This window comes from Oncorhynchus keta, chromosome 26 (genome assembly GCF_023373465.1).
Source record: "Oncorhynchus keta strain PuntledgeMale-10-30-2019 chromosome 26, Oket_V2, whole genome shotgun sequence".
Taxonomy (NCBI): Eukaryota; Metazoa; Chordata; class Actinopteri; order Salmoniformes; family Salmonidae; genus Oncorhynchus; species Oncorhynchus keta.
The window spans coordinates 22,150,773-22,170,000 of record NC_068446.1 but is presented as its reverse complement, the minus strand read 5'-3'; the positions used below and the strand labels follow the sequence as shown (position 1 = coordinate 22,170,000).

Sequence of the window (19,228 nt, the reverse complement as noted above, 5' to 3'; positions counted from 1 at the left end):
TCTGTAAAACATTGTTAATTCGGTCTTGAACCTCTCTGTGACCTCTCCTGAGGGTTAGCGCTATTCGTGATCCTTAGTATTTCCCGACCTTAAACACTAACCATAAACATAACCATTTTACATTTCAATTTCAATCGTAGGGACACTCAAGGACCCCGCAAAGCACGGCCAGTCCAGAGACCCGATTGACACTAGATAAAACACGCCACAAACCTCGTCTATTTCTACAATTTATCTTCTTGATTTTTAACCTAACCCTAACCACACTGCTAACATTATGCCTAACCCTTACCTTAAATTAAGACCAAAAAGTAAATGTTGGTTTTCGTACATTTTTAACATATAGACCGATTTTACTTTGTGGCTGTGGTAACTAACGGAAACGCAGAGACCCCACCTCCGTCTCGACTTTTTCTATTGGTTGATCATCTTACGGGTACCCAAGAGAGACAGTCTTAGCAAATGGAACTTCATTTTTGACATCACTCTGCATTTGTTATTTTCACCAAACTAGAGCATGTTTTAGTTTTATAATTTCATAGAATAGCAGTCCCACCGATCAACTCTAGTTAATACTTATTATAAAATGCAGTATCGTAACTAGCTAAGGCTTAATTGGTAAATCAAAACAATCGATTTCATAAAGACAAACGCTTATCATTTCCTCATTCGGCTGCTACTGGACAGTTTGTTAGACAGCAGACATGTTTGCTGTCCTGAAAGTTCAAACCCTACAGGGTCTAAGAATATTTCAACAGTAAGTCGATAATGCTTGTCGCATGTTATGTTTACTATTACTGCAAGTTATCTATTCAAAATAAATGAACTGCTAAGAAGAAAAGAAAAATGTTTATAGCTTCTTGTCTAGGCCAACTAGCTAGCGTCGCTAGACAGCAAGTCGAACGTGCATCAGAATATTGTAGTTATCATCTTAGTGTTAAACAAGTAACGTTAATATTATATAGCCAAAACCACTAAGTCACTATCTTGTGTCGTGTATTTCAACATAACTAACGTAGTTAACATAATTATTTTTTAATATGCACCGATTTTGTGCAAGGTTAAATAAAGGTAACTAACTTAGCATAACAGCTAACAAACCAGCTAGCTAAACAATTTGAATGGTGAAATGTTTCGTTTCCAAAGCAATGGGCAGTTAAGTTAATGCATATATATCAGCTAGCTAGCTAGTTAGATAATAGTCATTATCTTTGAGCAATGGTCATTACGCATTCGAGTATTAGCCAGCTGTGAAGGCAGCCACCTGCACTGTGGTACATGGTACAATTAGCATGTATGCCCTTGAAAGCCATTCATTTATGTAAACGGCTGAAACTACTGTGGGTGCTCTCTTGACATGACCTGTCCAACCAAGGTCTGTGTCCTGCAATGACCTGTGATTGTCTCATCTTAGGAAATGTATATGGACCAAAGGATCAGTACGGTTTGCCTCAGTTGGTAAGTAACATGGGACAATAATATTCACAGAAGTGCTGACTTTAATATGGTCTCTTTTTCAAGTTATTACTCTCCATCGAGATTGAACTGCAGAGGAAGCATTGTAAACTTAGCAAAAAAAAGAAAACGTCCTCTCACTGTCAACTGTGTTTATTTTCAGCAAACTTAACGTGTAAATATTTGTATGGAATTAACAAGATTCAACAATTGAGACATAAACAGACATGTGACCAACAGAAATGGAATAATGTGTCCCTGAACAAAGAGGGGGGGATCAAAAGTAACAGTCAGTATCTGGTGTGGCCACCAGCTGCATTAAGTACTGCAGTGCATCTCATGGACTGCACCAGATTTGCCAGTTCTTGCTGTGAGATGTTACCCCACTCTTTCAACAAGGCACCTGCAAGTTTCTGGACATTTCTGGGGGGAATGGCCCTAGCCTTCACCCTCCGAGCCAACAGGTCCCAGACGTGGTCAATGGGATTGAGATCCGGGCTCTTCACTGGCCATGGCAGAACACTGACATTCCTGTCTTGCAGGAAATCACGCACAGAATGAGCAGTATGGCTGGTGGCATTGTCATGCTGCAGGGTCATGTCAGGATGAGCCTGAAGGAAGGGTACCACATGAGGGAGGAGGATGTCTTCCCTGTAACGCACAGTGTTGAGATTGCCTGCTATGACAACAAGCTCAGTCCGATGATGCTGTGACACACCATCCCAGACCATGACGGACCATCCACCTCCACCTCGATCCCGCTCCAGAGTACAGGCTTCTGTGTAACGCTCATTCCTTCGACGATAAATGCAAATCCGACCATCACCCCTGGTGAGACAAAACCGGGACTCGTCAGTGAAAAGCACTTTTTGCCAGTCCTGTCTGGTCCAGCGACGGTGAGTTTGTGCCCAGCGACGGTGAGTTTGTGCCCATAGGCGACGTTGTTGCCGGTGATGTCTGGTGAGGACCTCCCTTACAACAGGCCTACGAGCTCTCTGTCCAGCCTCTCTCTGTCCAGCCTCTCTTTGTCCAGCCTCTCTCTGTCCAGCCTCTCTTTGTCTATTGCAGACAGTCTGAGAACTGATGGAGGGATTGGATTGTGCGTTCCTGGTGTAACTCGGGCAGTTGTTGTTGCCATCCTGTAACTGTCCCGCAGGTGTGGCATTCGGATGTACCGATCCTGTGCAGGTGTTGTTACACGTGGTCTGCCACTGTGAGGACGATCAGCTGTTCGTCCTGTCTCCCTGTAGCACTATCTTGGGCGTCTCACAGTATGGACATATCTGGCCATATCTGCAGTCCTCATGCCTCCTTGCAGCATGCCTAAGGCACGTTCGCGCAGATGGGTAGGGACCCTGGGCATCTTTGTTTTAGGTGTTTTGTCAGTAGAAAGGCCTCTTTAGTGTCCTAAGTTTTCATAACTGTGACCTTAATTGCCTACCGTCTGTAAGCTGTTAGTGTCTTAATGACTGTTCACAGGTGCATGTTTATGGTTCATTGAACAAGCATGGGAAACAGTGTTTAAACCCTTTACAATGAAGATCTGTGAAGTTATTTGGATTTTTACTAATTCTCTTTGAAAGACAAGGTCCTGAAAAAGAGATGTTTCTTTTTTTTCTGAGTTTAATTTACTAAATTGGTACGTGTTACATCACTCATAGATCAGGTCTCTTTTCCTTTAGGGCAAGGCAGGATAGAGAAAGTACTCATTGCCAACAGAGGAGAGATTGCCTGCCGTGTGATGCGAACAGCGAAGAAGATGGGTGTGCGCTCTGTGGCAGTATACAGTGATGCAGACCGAGATTCCATGCATGTGGCCATGGTATGTAAAGGCTGTCAACTTTGACCCCTCAGTGTTATGTTTGTAGATGCAACTGTATTGATGAGTTTTCTCTCATATTCCTTAGGCAGATGAGGCCTATAACATTGGGCCAGCTGCATCCCAGCAGAGTTACTTGTCAATGGAGAAAGTCTTGGAAGTTGCCAAGAGATCTGGATCACATGTATGTCAAGTGCAGTATTGTATTTGTAGTATTTTTTAAATTCTAAATTATGACAATCCACTGTTTCTCAAAGTCACCATACCAGCTTTTTCAAAGTCACCATACCAGCTATCACTGAAGAATAAGTTGATGTTTGTAATTGTGTTTTTGTTATAGGCTGTCCATCCGGGATATGGCTTCCTGTCAGAGAACACAGAGTTTGCTGAGGCGTGCAAACAGGAGGGTATCATTTTCATTGGTCCTCCATCATCTGCCATCAGAGACATGGGTATCAAAAGGTATAGTTAAATGACTCTCTTTTCAAGTCACTTTTCAGTTTTGTTTGTTGTAAGTCTGATCTGAATAAGGGTTATTAAAAAGTTAAATCTTAAATCTACTCCTTTTCTTTTTCCTAGTACATCAAAATACATTATGTCAGCTGCGGGTGTTCCTATCATCGAGGGTTACCACGGAGACGACCAATCAGATGAGAAGCTCCAAGCTGAGGCTGTTAGGATCGGCTACCCAGTGATGATAAAGGCTGTGCGTGGCGGGGGTGGTAAAGTAAGTAAGATATCAATGTCCAAACCAAAATGATTGTTTCATGGAATGATAGTGTGGTTGGTATTTCAAGGCTCCTATGGTTCTGATTGGTTTATCTAGGGAATGCGCATTTCACACACCGCTGAAGATTTCCATGAGCAGCTTGAGTCTGCGAGACGAGAGGCTCGCAAGTCCTTCAACGATGACGTCATGCTAGTGGAGAAATTTGTAGAAGACCCCAGGTATGTAGAAGACGCTGTATATCTATTTGTTTTGGAGATTCAGACAGTACCCTTGTTTAGATGTTGTGTAACCAGATTCCTTCCCTGACCAGACATGTGGAGGTCCAGGTCTTTGGGGACCAGCATGGAAATGCTGTCTACCTGTTTGAGAGGGACTGCAGCGTGCAGAGAAGGCACCAGAAGATCATTGAGGAAGCGCCAGGGGTAAGTGCAGGGTACCGGACTCCGCCCAGTACCCTGCCCTGAACTTTAGTCACTGTTACTAGCCGGCTACCACCCGGTACTCTGCCTTCCACCTTGGACTGCTTCGACACTGGTATTTTTTTATAATGTTACATACCCATTTCATACTGTATTATAGTCCAAGTTAAATCCTATATAACTACTGCAGTACACACCTTTTCTATTAATATACTGTCCACAATGTCTATACACACCATCATATATACATATACACTGAGTGTACAAAACATTAGGAACACCTTGCTAATATTGCCCTCGGAACAGCCCCAATTTGTCGGGGCATGGATGCTACAAGGTGTTGAAAGTGTTCCACAGGGATTCTGGCCCATGTTGACTCCAATGCTTCCCACAGTTGTGTCAAGTTGGCTGGATGTTCTTTGGGTGGTGGACCATTCTTGATACACACGGGAAACTGATGATCATGAAAAACACACTCAAACTGCCAAACTGGTGCGCCTAGCACCTACAGTACTACCATACCCTTTTCAAAGGCACTTAAATATTTTGTCTTGCCCATTCACCCTCTGAACTCACGTATACACAATCCATGTCTCAATTGTCTCAAAAATCCATCTTTAACCTGACACCTCCCCTTCATCTACACTGATTGAAGTGGATTTAACAGGTGAGGGATCATAGCTTTCACCTGGATTCACCTGGCCAGTCTGCCATGGAGAGAGCACTCAGTGTATATTTATATTCCGGACACTGACACTGCTCATTCTAGAGGTCGACCGATTATTATTTTTCAACGCCGATAACGATTATTGGAGGACAAAAAAAGCACAGCGTTAATCGGCAGATTTTTTAAATGTATTTGTAATAACGACAATTACAACAATACTGAATGAACACTTTTAACTTAATATAATACATCAATAACATCAATAAAATCAATTTAGCCTCAAAAAAGAAAGTGTTGGAGAAGAAAGTAAAAGTGCAATATGTGCCATGTAAGAAAGCTAACGTTTAAGTTTCTTGCTCAGAACATGAGAACATATGAGAGCTGGTGGTTCCTTTTAACATGAGTCTTCAATATTCCCAGGTAAGAAGTTTTAGGTTGTAGTTATTATTAGGACTATTTCTCTCTATACCATTTGTATTTCATATACCTTTGACTATTGGATGTTCATATAGGCACTTTAGTATTGCCAGTGTAACAGTACAGTTTCCGTACCTATCCTCGCTCCTGCCTGGGCTCGAACCAGGAACACAACGACAACAGCCACCCTCGAAACAGCGTTACCCATGCAGAGCAAGGGGAACAACCACTCCAAGTCTCAGAGCGAGTGACGTTTGAAACGCTATCAGCGCGCACCTCGCTAACTAGCTAGCCATTTCACGTCACATCGTTACACTCGTCTATTCTCAGGAGTTGATAGGCTTGAAGTCATAAAACAGCAGAGCTGCTGGCAAAATGCACGAAAGTGCTGTTTGAATTAATGCTTATGAGCCTCCTGGTGCCTACCATTGCTCAGTCAGACTGCTCTATCAAATCATAGACTTAATTATAACATAATAACACACAGAAATGCGAGCCGTAAGTCATTAATATGGTCGAATCCGGAAACTATCATCTCGAAAACAAGATGTTTATTCTTTCAGTGAAATACGGAACCGTTCCGTATTTTATCTAACGGGTGGCATCCCTAAGTCTAAATATTCCTGTTACATTGCACAACCTTCAATGTTATGTCATGATTAACATTCTGGCAAATTATTTTGCAATGAGCCAGGTGGCCCAAACTGTTGTTCTTTTAGCTAAATATGCAGGTTTAAAAATATATACTTCTGTGTATTGATGTTAAGAAAGGCATTGGTGTTTATGGTTAGGTACACGTTGGAGCAACGACAGTCCTTTTTCGCAAATGCGCACTGCATCGATTATATGCAACGCAGGACACGCTAGATAAACTAGTAATATCATCAACCATGTGTAGTTATAACTAGTGATTATGATTGATTAAGTTTAATGCTAGCAAGCAACTTACCTTTGCTTCTTAATGCATTCGTGTAACAGGCGGGCTCCTCATGAGGCAGGTGGTTAGAGCGGTGGACTAGTTAACTGTAAGGTTGCAAGATTGAATCCCTGAACTGACAAGGTAAAAATCTGTCGTTCTGCCCCTGAACAAGGCAGTTAACCCACCGTTCCTAGGCCGTCATTGAAAATAAGAATGTGTTCTTAACTGACATGCCTAGTTAAATAAAGATTAAGTAAAGGTTTAAAAAATTACCAATTTCCGATTGTTATGAAAGCTTGAAATTGGCCCTAATTAATCGGCCATTCCGATTAATCGGGCGACCTCTAGCTCATTCTCATATTTCTTTATTCCTTTTTGGGATTTGTGTATTGTTAGGTATTACTGCACTGTTGGAGCTAGAATCATAAGCATTATATTTATTTAACTAGGTAAGTTTGTTAAGAAAAAATTATTCTTTACAATGATGGCCTACCAAGGAACAGTGGGTTAACTGCCTTGTTACCGTTTCAGCTCGGGATGCGATCTAGCAACCTTTCGGTTACTGGCCCAATGCTCTAACCACTAGGCCAGCTGCATTTCACTAGACCCGCGATAACGTCAGCAAAATATGTACATGCAACCAATAACATTAGATATTTGCTCTCAGCTCTAAAGTAACATGTCTTGGTTTCCTGTGTAAATGCTGAATAGGAGACTTGACTGCACTGTGGTTTGCACAACCTAGGCCATGCGAGTGTGTAATTATTTTTTGTTTGTGTTTGCACCTGTGCTTTGTAGCCTGGTATAAGCAAGGAGGTGAGGTGGAAACTGGGAGAGGCAGCGGTGAGAGCAGCCAAAGCCGTCAACTATGTGGGAGCAGGTGGGCAGAGAATGGACCTCAAACATTGTTGCTTTGAACACTCACTCACTAGAGGGTTATGAAAACATTATTTGTTGTTGTAATGTTTTAAATAGATGCTTTCCCATCCTTTGGACTACCCTGTGCACCGGTGTGACAACCACATTTACAGTATGTCCCTGATTCTATGCAGGCACTGTGGAGTTCATCATGGATGCACAGCACAACTTCTACTTCATGGAGATGAACACACGTCTGCAGGTGGAGCACCCTGTGTCTGAGATGATCACTGGAACTGACCTGGTGGAGTGGCAGCTCAGGGTAAGATGGAAAGAGGGATGCCTTCAGAAAGAGGAGGTTGGGGACATCGATGTGTTGGTGTACAAAACATGCATAACACCTGCTCTTTCCATGACAGACTGACCAGGTGAAAGCCATGATCCCTTATTGATGTCACTTGTTAAATCCACTTCACTCAGTGTTGATGAAGGGGAGAAGAGATTATGGATTTTAATCTGCATAAAGATTAAATGAACAATTTGTTAAAGCTCCACCCTGATGTAGGGCTCCACGATATAGACAGAAAATCTTATAGCAATCTTTTTTATTTTCGATTTGTGATCTAGATCAAAACACTTGGGTGAATTGTTGGAATCATAGTAATATAATTATTTACACTGAATGTACAAAACATTAACAACACATGATGTAGCCTGGCCACCACTGTAAGTATTCAGAGGTACAGTAGATAATGAATAACATGGGCTTTCTCTCTGAGGTTACGCAGCACAGCGGTAGTGATGCTATCACACAGCAGTCATAAAGATAAGCTAACCATCAATGAGAATTCACCCCAGCCATTACCAAATGTTCATAAAATGCAAACAAATATTTTGTCCTCAGAACAGCCTCAATTTGCCGGGGCATGGACTCTACAATGTGTCAAAAGCATTTCACAGGGATACTGGCATAAGTCTTCAAAAATCCTTCTTTAAACAGTCTCCTCCCTTGAAGTGGATTTAACGAGTGACATCAATAAGGGATCATAGCTTTCACCTGGTCAGTCTGTCATGGAAAGAGCAAGTGTTCTAAATGTTTTGCACACTCAGTGTATATTAAAAATCAAAGTGGAAAGCAGCATCGTTCCTCTTTTGGATCAATCTGTTGACTGCATTTGACCTAACAGAACAGCATGCAAATGTATATTGAATCTAACCGCGAGGAGGAGGAACTGTGTTGCTTGAGTGACAGGGCGAGGCTGTGTGTGTGTGTGGTGGGGGGGAGCCACAACAGGAGAGAGACGACAAACCGAGTCAACTATAAACTATTTGGCTCTCAGGTGGCTGCAGGTGAGAGGCTGCCCCTCCTGCAGGACGAGATCGAACTGGTGGGCCATTCATTTGAGGCCAGGATATACGCTGAGGACCCCAACAATGACTTCCTCCCTGGGGCAGGACCCCTCCTTCATCTGTCTACACCCCCGGCAGACGAATACACACGCATCGAGACGGGCGTCAGGGAAGGTACAGTACACCCAGCTTACCTGTAACTACTTACACCTATTTTACACTAGACTGTCAAACAGAACTCTTAACCACATAGTGATGATGTACCTGTCTGTGTTCTCAGGAGATGAAGTGTCAGCCCACTATGACCCCATGATCGCTAAACTGGTGGTGTGGGGAGAAGACCGATCTGCTGCTCTGAAGAAGCTCAGATACTGTCTACGCCAGTACAACGTAAGAGCATTATACACACACTGGACACATCCCATTTCTGTTTCTTTCAGAGACTTTTGATTGACCTTTGACCACTGATCCCGGCAGATTGTAGGACTCAACACCAACATTGACTTCTTGCTGAATCTGTCTGGGCATCCAGAGTTTGAGGCGGGGAATGTGACCACCAGCTTCATCCCCCAGCACTATGAGCAGCTGTTCCCTAAACCCATCCCTCACTCCAGGGCCACACTGTGTCAGGTTGCCCTGGGCCTGCTCCTCAGAGAGAGGGCCAGCACTCAGACCTTCAGAGACAAGTCCAACGGTGAGGAACAACAACAGGCCTGTCTCTACAGGTCACTGACAACTACACTACATGACCAAAAGTATGTGGACACCTGCTCGTCGAACATCTCATTCCAAAATCATGGCCATTAATATGGAGTTGATCTCCCCCTTTGCTGCCATAACTGCATCCACTCTTCTGGGAAGGCTTCCCATTAGATGTTGGAACATTGCTGCGGGGGACTTGCTGCTTTTCTGTCACAAGCATTTGTGAGGTCGGGCACTGATGTTGGGCGAATAGGCCTGGCTCAGAGTCGGCGTTCCAATTCATCAAAGGTTTTTGATGGGGTTGAGGTCAGGGCTCTGTGCAGGCCAGTCAAGTTCTTCCACACCGATCTTGATAAACCATTTCTGTATGGTCTTCACTTTGTGCACAGGGTCATTGTCATGCTGAAACAGGAAACAGTTGGAAGCACAAAATCATCTAGAATGTCATTGTATACTGTAGCGTTAAGATTTCCCTTAATTCGAACTAAGGTGCCTAGCCCGAGCCATGAAAAACAGCCCCAGACCATTATTCCTCCTCCAAACTTTACAGTTGGCACTATGTATTGGGGCAGGGTAGCCTAGTGGTTAGAAAGTTGGACTAGTAACCGGAAGGTTGCAAGTTCAAATCCCCGAGCTGACAAGGTACAAATCTGTCGTTCTGCCCCTGAACAGGCAGTTAACCCACTGTTCCTAGGCCGTCATTGAAAATAAGAATTTGTTCTTAACTGATTTGCCTAGTTAAATAAAGGTTAAAAAAAAAAACATATTTTTAAAAAGGTAGCATTCTCCTGGCATCTGCCAAACCCAGATTCGTCAGAATGCCAGATGGTGAAGCGTGATTCAAAAAAACATGTTTCCACTGCTCTGGAGTCCAATAGCGGCAAGCTTTACACCACTCCAGCCGACGCTTGGCATTGCGTATGGTGATCTTAGGCTTGTGTGCAGCTGCTCGGCCATGGAAACCCATTTCATGAAGCTCCCGACAAACAGTTATTGTGCTGAAGTTGCTCCCGGAGTCAGTTTGGAACTCGATAGTGAGTGTTGCAACTGAGGACAGACAATTTTTACGTGCTTCAGCACTTGGCGGTCCCATTTTGTGAGCTTGTGTGGCCTACCACTTTGTGGCTGTGCCGTTGTTGCTCCTAGACGTTTACACTTCACAATAACCGCACTTACAGTTGACCGGGGTTGTACAGTTTGACAAACTGACTTGTTGGAAAGGTTGCATCCTATGACAGTGCCACGTTGAATGTCACCGAGCTCTTCAGTAAGGTCATTCTACTGCAAATGTTTGTCTATGGAGATGTTATACACCTGTCAGCAACAGGTGTGGCTCAAATAGCTGAATCCACTAATTTGAAGGGTTGTCCACATACTTTTGCATAGTGTGTGCTTGCATACATATATCCATACAGTTGAAGTCGGACATTTACATACACCTTAGCCAAATACATTTAAACTCAGTTTTTCACAATTCCTGACATTTAATCCTAGTAAAAAATTCCCTGTCTTAGGTCAGTTAAGATCACCACTTCATTTTAAGAATGTAATATCTCAGAACAATAGTAGAGTGATTTTTATTTCAGCTTTTATTTCTTTCATCACATTCCCAGTGGGTCAGAAGTTTAAATACATTCAATTAGTATTTAGTAGCATTGCCTTTAAATTGTTTAACTTGGGTCCAACGTTTCGTGTAGCCTTCCACAAGCTTCCCACAATAAGTTGGGTGAATTTTGGCCCATTCCTCCTGACAAGAGCTGGTGTAACTGAGTCAGGTTCGTAGGCCTCCTTGCTCGCACATGCTTTTTCAGTTATGCCCACCAATTTTCAATAGGAATGAGGTCAGGGCTTTGTGATGGCCACTCCAATACCTTGACTTTGTTGTCCTTAAGCCATTTTGCCACAACTTTGGAAGTCTGCTTGGAGTCATTGTCCATTTGGAAGACCCATTTGCGACTAAGCTTTAACTTCCTGCCTGTCTTGAGATGTTGCTTATATCCACATAATTTCCTTTCCTCACGATGCCATCTATTTTGTGAAGTGCACCTGTCCCGCCTGCAGCTTAGCACCCCCACAAAATGATGCTGCCAACCCTGTACTTCACGGTTGGGATGGTGTTCTTTGACTTGCAAGCCTCCCCCTTTTTCCTCTAAACATAACGATGGTCATTATGGCCAAACAGTTCTATTTTTGTTTCATCAGACCAGAGGACATTTCTCCAAAAGTACGATCTTGGTCCCAATGTGTAGTTGCAAATCATAGTCTGGCTTTTTTAATGGCAGTTTTGGAGCAGTGGCTTCTTCCTTACTGAGCGACCTTTCAGGTTATGTCGATATAGGACTCGTCTTACTGTGGATATAGATACGTTTGTACCTGTTTCCTCCAGCATTTTCACAAGGTCCTTTGCTGCTGTTCTGGGATTGATTGGCACTTTTCACACCAAAGTACGTTCATCTTTAGGAAACAGAATGCGTCTCCTTCCTGAGCGGTATGACTGCTGCGTGGTCCCATGGTGTTTATACTTGCATACTATTGTTTGTACAGATGAACATGGTACCTTCAGGCATTTGGAAATTGCTCCCAAGGATGAACCAGACTTGTGGAGGTCTAAAATTTATTTTCTGAGGTCTTGGCTGATGTCTTTTGATTTTCCCATGATGTCAAGCAAAGAGGCACTGAGTTGGAAGGTAGGCCTTGAAATACATCCACAGGTACACCTCCTATTGAATAAAATGTCAATTAGCCTATCAGAAGCTTCTAAAGCCATGACAATTTTCTGGAATTTCCCAAGCTGTTTAAAGGCACAGTCAACTTAGTGTATGTAAACTTCTGACCCACTGGAATTGTGATACAATGAAATAATCTGTCTAACAACCGACTTGCCAAAACTATAGTTTGTTAACAAGAAATTTGTGGAGTGGTTGAAAAACACGTTTTAATGACTCCAACCTAAGTGTATATAAACTTCCAACTGTACGTCCTACAGTACCAGTCAAAAGTTTAGACACATCTACTCATTCAAGGGTTTTTCTTTATTTTTTAAACTATTTTCTACATTGAAGAATAGTGAAGACATCAAAGCTATTAAATGACACACATGGAATCATGTAGTAACCAATAGTGTTAAACAAATCAAAATATATTTGAGATTCTTCAAAGTAGCCACCCTTAAGCCTTGATGACATCTTGGCATTCTCTCAACCAGCTTCATGAGGTAGTCACCTGGATTGCATTTCAATGAACAGGTGTGCCTTTATTGCATTTCTTTCCTTAATGTGCTTGAGGCAATCAGTTGTCTTGTGACAAAGTTTGAGTGGTATATAGAAGATGGCCCTATTTGGTAAAACACCATATTATGGCAAGAACAGCTCAAATAAGCAAAGAGAAATGACTGTCCATCATTACTTTAAGACATGAACGTCAATCTAGAAAATTTCAAGAACGTTTAAAGTTTCTTCAAGTGCAGTTGCAAAAACCATACCATTAAGCGCTATGATGAAACTGGCTCTCATGAGGACAATGGAAAGGAAGACCCATCGTTACCTCTGCTGCAGAGGATACGTTCATTAGAGTTACCAGCCTCAGAAATATCAGCCCAAATAAATGTTTCAGAGTTCAAGTAACAGACACATCATCAACTGTTCAGAGGAGATTGTGTCAATCAGGCCTTGGTCAAATTGCTGCAAAGAAACCACTTCTAAAGGACACTGATAATAAGAGGAGACTTTCTTTGGCCAAGAAACATGAGCAATGAACATTAGACTGGTAGAACTCTGTCCAACTTTGAGATTTTTGGTTCCAACCGCCGTGTCTTTGTGAGACACAGAGTAGGTGAACGGATGATCTCCGCATGTTCATGAGGGGATGGCTGCCGTCTTATCGGCTTTTAACCAACTATGCTATTTTTTAAATATTTATTTTGTACCAAACAAGTTAAACAATGCATAATGTTGCTGCTACTGTCTCATCACTAAAAATAGCTTCTGGACATCAGAATTGTGATTAGACTGAGTTTTTCTTCTATGAGTCGGATGGGAGGGATATACTACAGACACCTGACCAGCCCAGATCGCCTTCATTCACTGGAGAAGGAAACTGAGATTTTGTGTAAAAAGATCAGGGTGCCTTGTGAGGATCAGGTGACAAGTGGCTAATTTGCCTTTGCCTTCCATCCTGCTAGTTAACATTTTGCATGACGCACAGGCAATTTGCATACCACACCAACAGATCCACAGATAATGCAATCTCTATTGCACTCCACACTGCACTTTCACACCTGGATAAAAGGAACACCTATGTGCGAATGCTATTCATTGACTCTAACTCGGGGTTCAACACCATAGTGCCCTCAAAGCTCATCACTAAGCTAAGGACCCTGGGACTAAACACCTCCCTTTGCAACTGGATCCTGGACTTCCTGGCGGGGCCGTCCCCAGGTGGTACGGGTATCAACACATCCGCCATGCTGATCCTCAACACGGGGGCCCCTCAGGGTTGCGTGCTCAGTTCCCTCCTGTACTCCCAGTTTACTCATGACTGCACAACTCCAGCACCATTAAGTTTGCTGATGACCCAACAGTGCTAGGCCTGATCACCAACAACGATGAAACGGTCAATAGGAAGTCCGAGACCTGACCGTGTAGTACCAGGACAACAATCTCTCCCTCAACGTGATCAAGACAAAGGGGATGACTGTGAACTACAGAGAAAGGAGGAATGAGAACGCCCCCATTCTCATCGGCGGGGCTGCAGTGGAACAGGTTGAGAGCTTCAAGTTCTTTGGCGTTCACATCATCGACAAACTAACATGGTCCAAGACAGTCATGAAGAGGGCACGACAAAACCTATTCCCCCTCAGGAGACTGAAAAGATTTGGCATGGGTCCTCAGATCCTCAAAATATTTTACAGCTGCACCATCTAGAGCATCCTGACGGATTGCATCACTGCCTGTTATGGCAAATGCTCGGCCTCCAACTTCAAGGCACTAAAGAGGGTAGTGTGTACGGCCCAGTACATCACTGGGGCCAAGCTTCCTGCCATCCAGGACCTCTATACCAGGACCTCTATAAAATTGTCAGACTCAAGCCACCCTTGTCATAGACTGTTCTCTCTGCTACCGCACGGCAAGCGGTACCGGAGTGCCAAGTCTATGTCCAAGAGGCTTCTACACAGCTTCTACACCCAAGCCATAAGACTCCTGAACAGCTAATCAAATGGCTACCCAGACCATTTGCATTTCCCCCACCCTCTTCTACGCTGATGCTACTCTATCTGTACATAGTCACTTTAATAACTCTACCTACATGTTACCTCAACTAACTGGTGCCCCTGCACATTGACTCTGTACCCGTACCCCCCGTGTATAGCCCCGCTATTTGTTATTTACTACTGCTCTTTAATTATTATCTTACTTTTTTTTGTGGTTTATTCTTAACTGCATTGTTGGTTAAGGACTTGTAAGTAAGCATTTCACTAAGGTCTACACCTGTTGTATTCGGCGCATGTGACAAATAACATTTGATTTGATGCGTGGTTCCCACCATGGAGTAGATGGTGTGATTGTGTAGGGGGTGCTTTGCTGGTGACACTGTCTGACATTTTATTTAGAATTCAACCAGCATGGCTACCACAGCCTTCTGCAGCGATCCGCCATTCCATCTGGTTTGTGCTTAGTGGGACTATCATTTGTTTTTCAACAGGACATTGACCCAACATACCTCCAGGCTGTGTAAGGGCTACATTTTGACCTAGAAGGAGAGTGATGGAGTGCTGCATCAGATGACCTGGCCTCCATATATATATATACTTCTTTACTTGGTATTATTGTTTCACTCGCATCTCTGACCTGTATTGTTGGAGCTTAAGAATTGCACTGAACCCTGCAATTACAGTAAATCTGCGACCATGTGCATGTGACTAATAAACTCTGATTAGATTTATGCAACTGTTGGAAGAGATCCTAAATTCTGTTCTTTTCTCCCATCGCAGATCCCTTCTCTCCTTTTGCCTGCAGTAACGGCCGGAGGGTGAACATCCTATACAGTAGGAATATGACCCTCCAGCTGGGTGAAACTAGTGAGTCCGAACCTCCTTCACCAGGTCATAGACTGATTTTTTTTTCATGACATAAAAAGTGTAAGCCTATGCAACATTACCAACATCAACAACTACTGTAGATTCAGCCGCGGGACATGTTTTTAAATAAATTCTTGAGCGGATGGCTGGATCAGAATTACAAATAAATTGTAGACTGCAAGATTGAACGCAAGACGCCCAAACAAATATATTTGACTAAAACATGATCATTTCTCAAACCTTGCTTACAATCATGTGTCTCTTTTGTGTGTGACTACATGGGAACCTATTTACAAAATTAATATCACTTAGAGCTGATTTCCTGGCGTTTTTAGTCTCAGGCAAAATAAATAAATACATTCTCAGAACTTGGAGGGACAAATAAAACCACTCGCGGGCCAAATGTGGGGAACCCTGCAATAGGCCCAATACATTCTCACCACATATTGGCTGTGCTTGAATTGCCCTGCCAGTGCATTGTTGTTCAGACCATTTAAAAATATATATATATTTCAACATTTGATGTAGACAGTATGATCACACCAGTAATAGATCAGTTGTTGTATTACTTGTTAGGCACAGCTGAGTGAGCATGCATTTTATTTTACTGGGCTGATTGTCATTAGTCTCAGTGAAGGGAAAGCGCAGCAGACTGAGGGTCCGCCTCTCAATGTCCCTCCTTGAATAAAAAGTGTTGCCAGTGTCGAGTAAACTTAAACCATGCAGTCACTCAAAACCAGCAGCTCTTTGCTGTATTCGTTGACAGTCTCTCTAGAACATGGTTTTAAACGTTTTTAAATCTCGCAGTAGGCTTTCTTTTACGCCTGCTACGTTACTGCATACACGGGTATTCTGAGCCATCCAACCAATTGGCCAGCGGAAGGCATATAGTGCACTTGATTTGCTCTCTGGGACCGCCGGAAGGCAGAGTTGGTAGCTTCAGACATGAAAAAGGTTATAAATGGGAATACTTTGCCTACCCGGTGCACAGGGCAGCTGAATCGGGTGAACTTACTGCCAACAATGCGAGTCAAAAAAAATATAGTAAATCAAGGCTTTATCGTTGTTTTTTTTTACAGAAATGTTTGCAGATCGACTAGGAATGCCTAGGTCGATCACGATCGACTAGTTGGTGACCACTGTCATAGAGAAAGCAGCCAGTAGAACCTGGTTTGATTGAAATGCTAAGTCAATCTTCATATTGATGAGGAGCCCAAGTCTGTCCTCCTAGACCTTATTCTAATGACTGTTTTTAAATAATTAATGTGGTAATGACTGATTTAATTAGTGTCTGATTCCTCCGTCTATAAGCAAGCCCATCTCCTCATTATAGTTGAACTTTCAGCAGTCCATATGACATCATTAGTCACTCTCATCCTCATGTTTCTCATCCTCATGTTTCACTTTTGCTGAGAATATTTATTTGAATACAGAGAAAAGTACTTTAAGAGCTTTAAATCTGCTTTTTGTTTACTTGTCACATGAAATGTATAAGTCGTTTCCACTGAGGATAAGTTATTCATATTTTATGTCATACAAATACATCTTTAGAATAGGACACATCATAGATTTGCCTTTTATAGAAAATGCATGAGTCCATTTATCAAGTGGCAGAGGAAAGACTTCACAACTTTTTTTTTTTTCTCTGCAGAAGTGGAAGTAACGGTTACATACAATTCAGATGGGACTTATTCTATGGAGGTACATGTTCTGTGTGTGTTGTAAAAATTGCCATACATGTCTAAAGTTCTCTGTGGCACATGATTTACGACTGATGGGTCTTGTCCCCTTCATCAGATTGGAGGGGAAGTGTTCCAGGTGTCAGGGGAGGTGGAGACAGAGGGACAGACATCATTCCTGCACTGCTCTGTCAACGGGGTGAAGTCCCGGCCCAAACTGGTCATCCTTGATAACACAGTACACCTCTTCTCTATGGTGAGTGTCGCTTCACTACAGCAGGGTTTCTCAAACTCGGTCCTGGGGCCCCCTGGAAGCATGTTTTGGTTTTTGCCCAAGCACTACACAGCTGATTCAAATAATCAAAACTTGATGACTTGGTTATTTGAATCGGCTGTGTAGGGCTAGGGCAAAAACCAAAACGTGCACCCAGATAGGACCCTGCTCTAGAACACTGTCACTTTCCTTCTCAGGTCTTCTAACCCAGCCTCTTCTCCCCATCAGGAGGGCAGCGCAGAGGTGAGCGTTCCAGTGCCCAAGTTCCTGGCTGGTGTGAGCACAGGAGCACAGGGAGGAGCTGTGGCACCCATGACCGGGACCATTGAGAAGGTAATATTATGGATCATCTCTTTTTTTTCTTCTTCTCACCACCATTATTTCTGTCTATAAAAGCTGACCCAGCCACTCTGACAGATGATCTTGAATATGATTTCCTGCCAGATGGTCAGTTAGCACTCAGGCATTCTTATTCATGGGATATTAGCTCACTCAGCAGATTATTTAATCTGTACCTCCTATTGATGACATGGGGTGCATTGTTCAGACATGCCAATTGATAAATGTCAGTTGTGGAAAAACAGACATTGAGACTCCTGTCCTAACATTAACAGGGCCATTTTATAATCTATAGGTAAGGTTCTTAATTTAATCTCCTCTTCCTCTAGGTGCTGGTGAAGGCAGGTGACACTGTGCAAATGGGAGATGCCTTGATGGTGATGAATGCCATGAAAATGGAGGTGAGCTTGTCATTTCCTACACTGAGGAGTCCACTCCCAACCCACACACACACTCGCTCACTTTGACTTTTCGAACCCTGTAGCCACTTACATTGTGCTGTAAATGAACTGTGGGTCCTCAGACTGTGTTTTCTCGCTCTCTGCAGCACACCATCCGAGCACCTAAAGCTGGAGTTATCAAGAAGGTGTTTTTCAAAGAGGGCTCCCAGGCCAACCGACACGCAGCCCTGGTTGAGTTTGAGGAAGCTGCTGAAGAGGAATAATCTCGTGTGAATATCCATGTGTGAACCTTCAGTTACTGTAGAAGTCATAGGAGAGAGGCATTTACTATAGGAGTTGCAAACTGCTGTACCATCACTACAGGTCCATGTGGATCACATTGTACACAGTATGAGATGACAGAAAATTCCCTTTAACAATACTGGTATATTTGCTTTGGGTTATTTTATCAGATGGCTGTATGAAAGTAGACATCTGGCTTTTGTACTGTCCTCTGCAAAGTGCTCTTGTAGTCTGTTTCTCTATGTAGTGTGGTTCATGGTACTACTGTAACCACTAAACCACTAGCTTTTTGGTGGGTGTTCTTGCTCTTCCTCTCCTTCAAACTGTTTTTTTTTTCTTCTAGCTTCACTATAGTCAAGGTCCCATATGCTCTCGTCAAACCTAAGGAGTTTGAATGATGGCACAAATGGGTCTAGCACTCAGGCTACATCTCATGATTCACTCCAGGCTGTGAAATTCAAATAAGGGATATTTGCTAACAGCCTCACCTCACAGGCCTACCACATTGTGTTTAATGACCAGAATCTGGTTACTTTACAGTCCAATAGGTAATACCAGGGCAAAGATGGCCTGCCTTCTGAATTCATATAACACGGTCATCTCTCATATCATGTGACATACAAAATAGATAGACCATCAAATAACCAAGAAGAGAGAAGGGCCAGAGCACGTGTTTTTATAGGTGTTGTAATATGTTAGTGTTGTCTACTAAACTGTGCGGTCATCCATTATTCACGTTGATTTGTAATTAGCTGAGGGTTGTCAAATTGTTTTTCTAAAAGATCATTTCAGATAAATTCTCTAAATGTCTCATTTTGTGGTTTTATAGAGGTATACTACT

At 42.9% G+C, this 19,228-nt stretch overlaps 1 protein-coding gene across 2 annotated transcripts; it reads left to right on the top strand.

Moving 5' to 3' along the window:
* The first annotated feature begins 102 nt into the window (after positions 1-102).
* LOC118359104 (methylcrotonoyl-CoA carboxylase subunit alpha, mitochondrial-like) lies at positions 103-19,197 on the top strand. 2 transcript variants are annotated; one of them, XM_035737348.2, is made up of 19 exons: positions 103-757; positions 1,415-1,458; positions 3,138-3,277; positions 3,363-3,458; positions 3,615-3,736; positions 3,854-4,001; positions 4,101-4,222; positions 4,315-4,426; positions 7,225-7,306; positions 7,479-7,606; positions 8,625-8,808; positions 8,915-9,024; positions 9,112-9,328; positions 15,326-15,412; positions 17,064-17,113; positions 17,210-17,347; positions 17,594-17,698; positions 18,034-18,105; positions 18,252-19,197. In XM_035737348.2, exons 1-19 carry the CDS (start codon positions 705-707, stop codon positions 18,366-18,368), a joined length of 2,127 nt encoding a protein of 708 aa, XP_035593241.1. In that variant the 5' UTR covers positions 103-704; the 3' UTR covers positions 18,369-19,197. The 2 variants fall into 2 exon arrangements, with proteins under 2 accessions (XP_035593241.1, XP_052336352.1); XM_052480392.1 differs by lacking the exons at positions 18,034-18,105; positions 18,252-19,197 and having other exon boundaries at positions 17,563-17,700.
* The last annotated feature ends 31 nt before the right edge of the window (positions 19,198-19,228 follow it).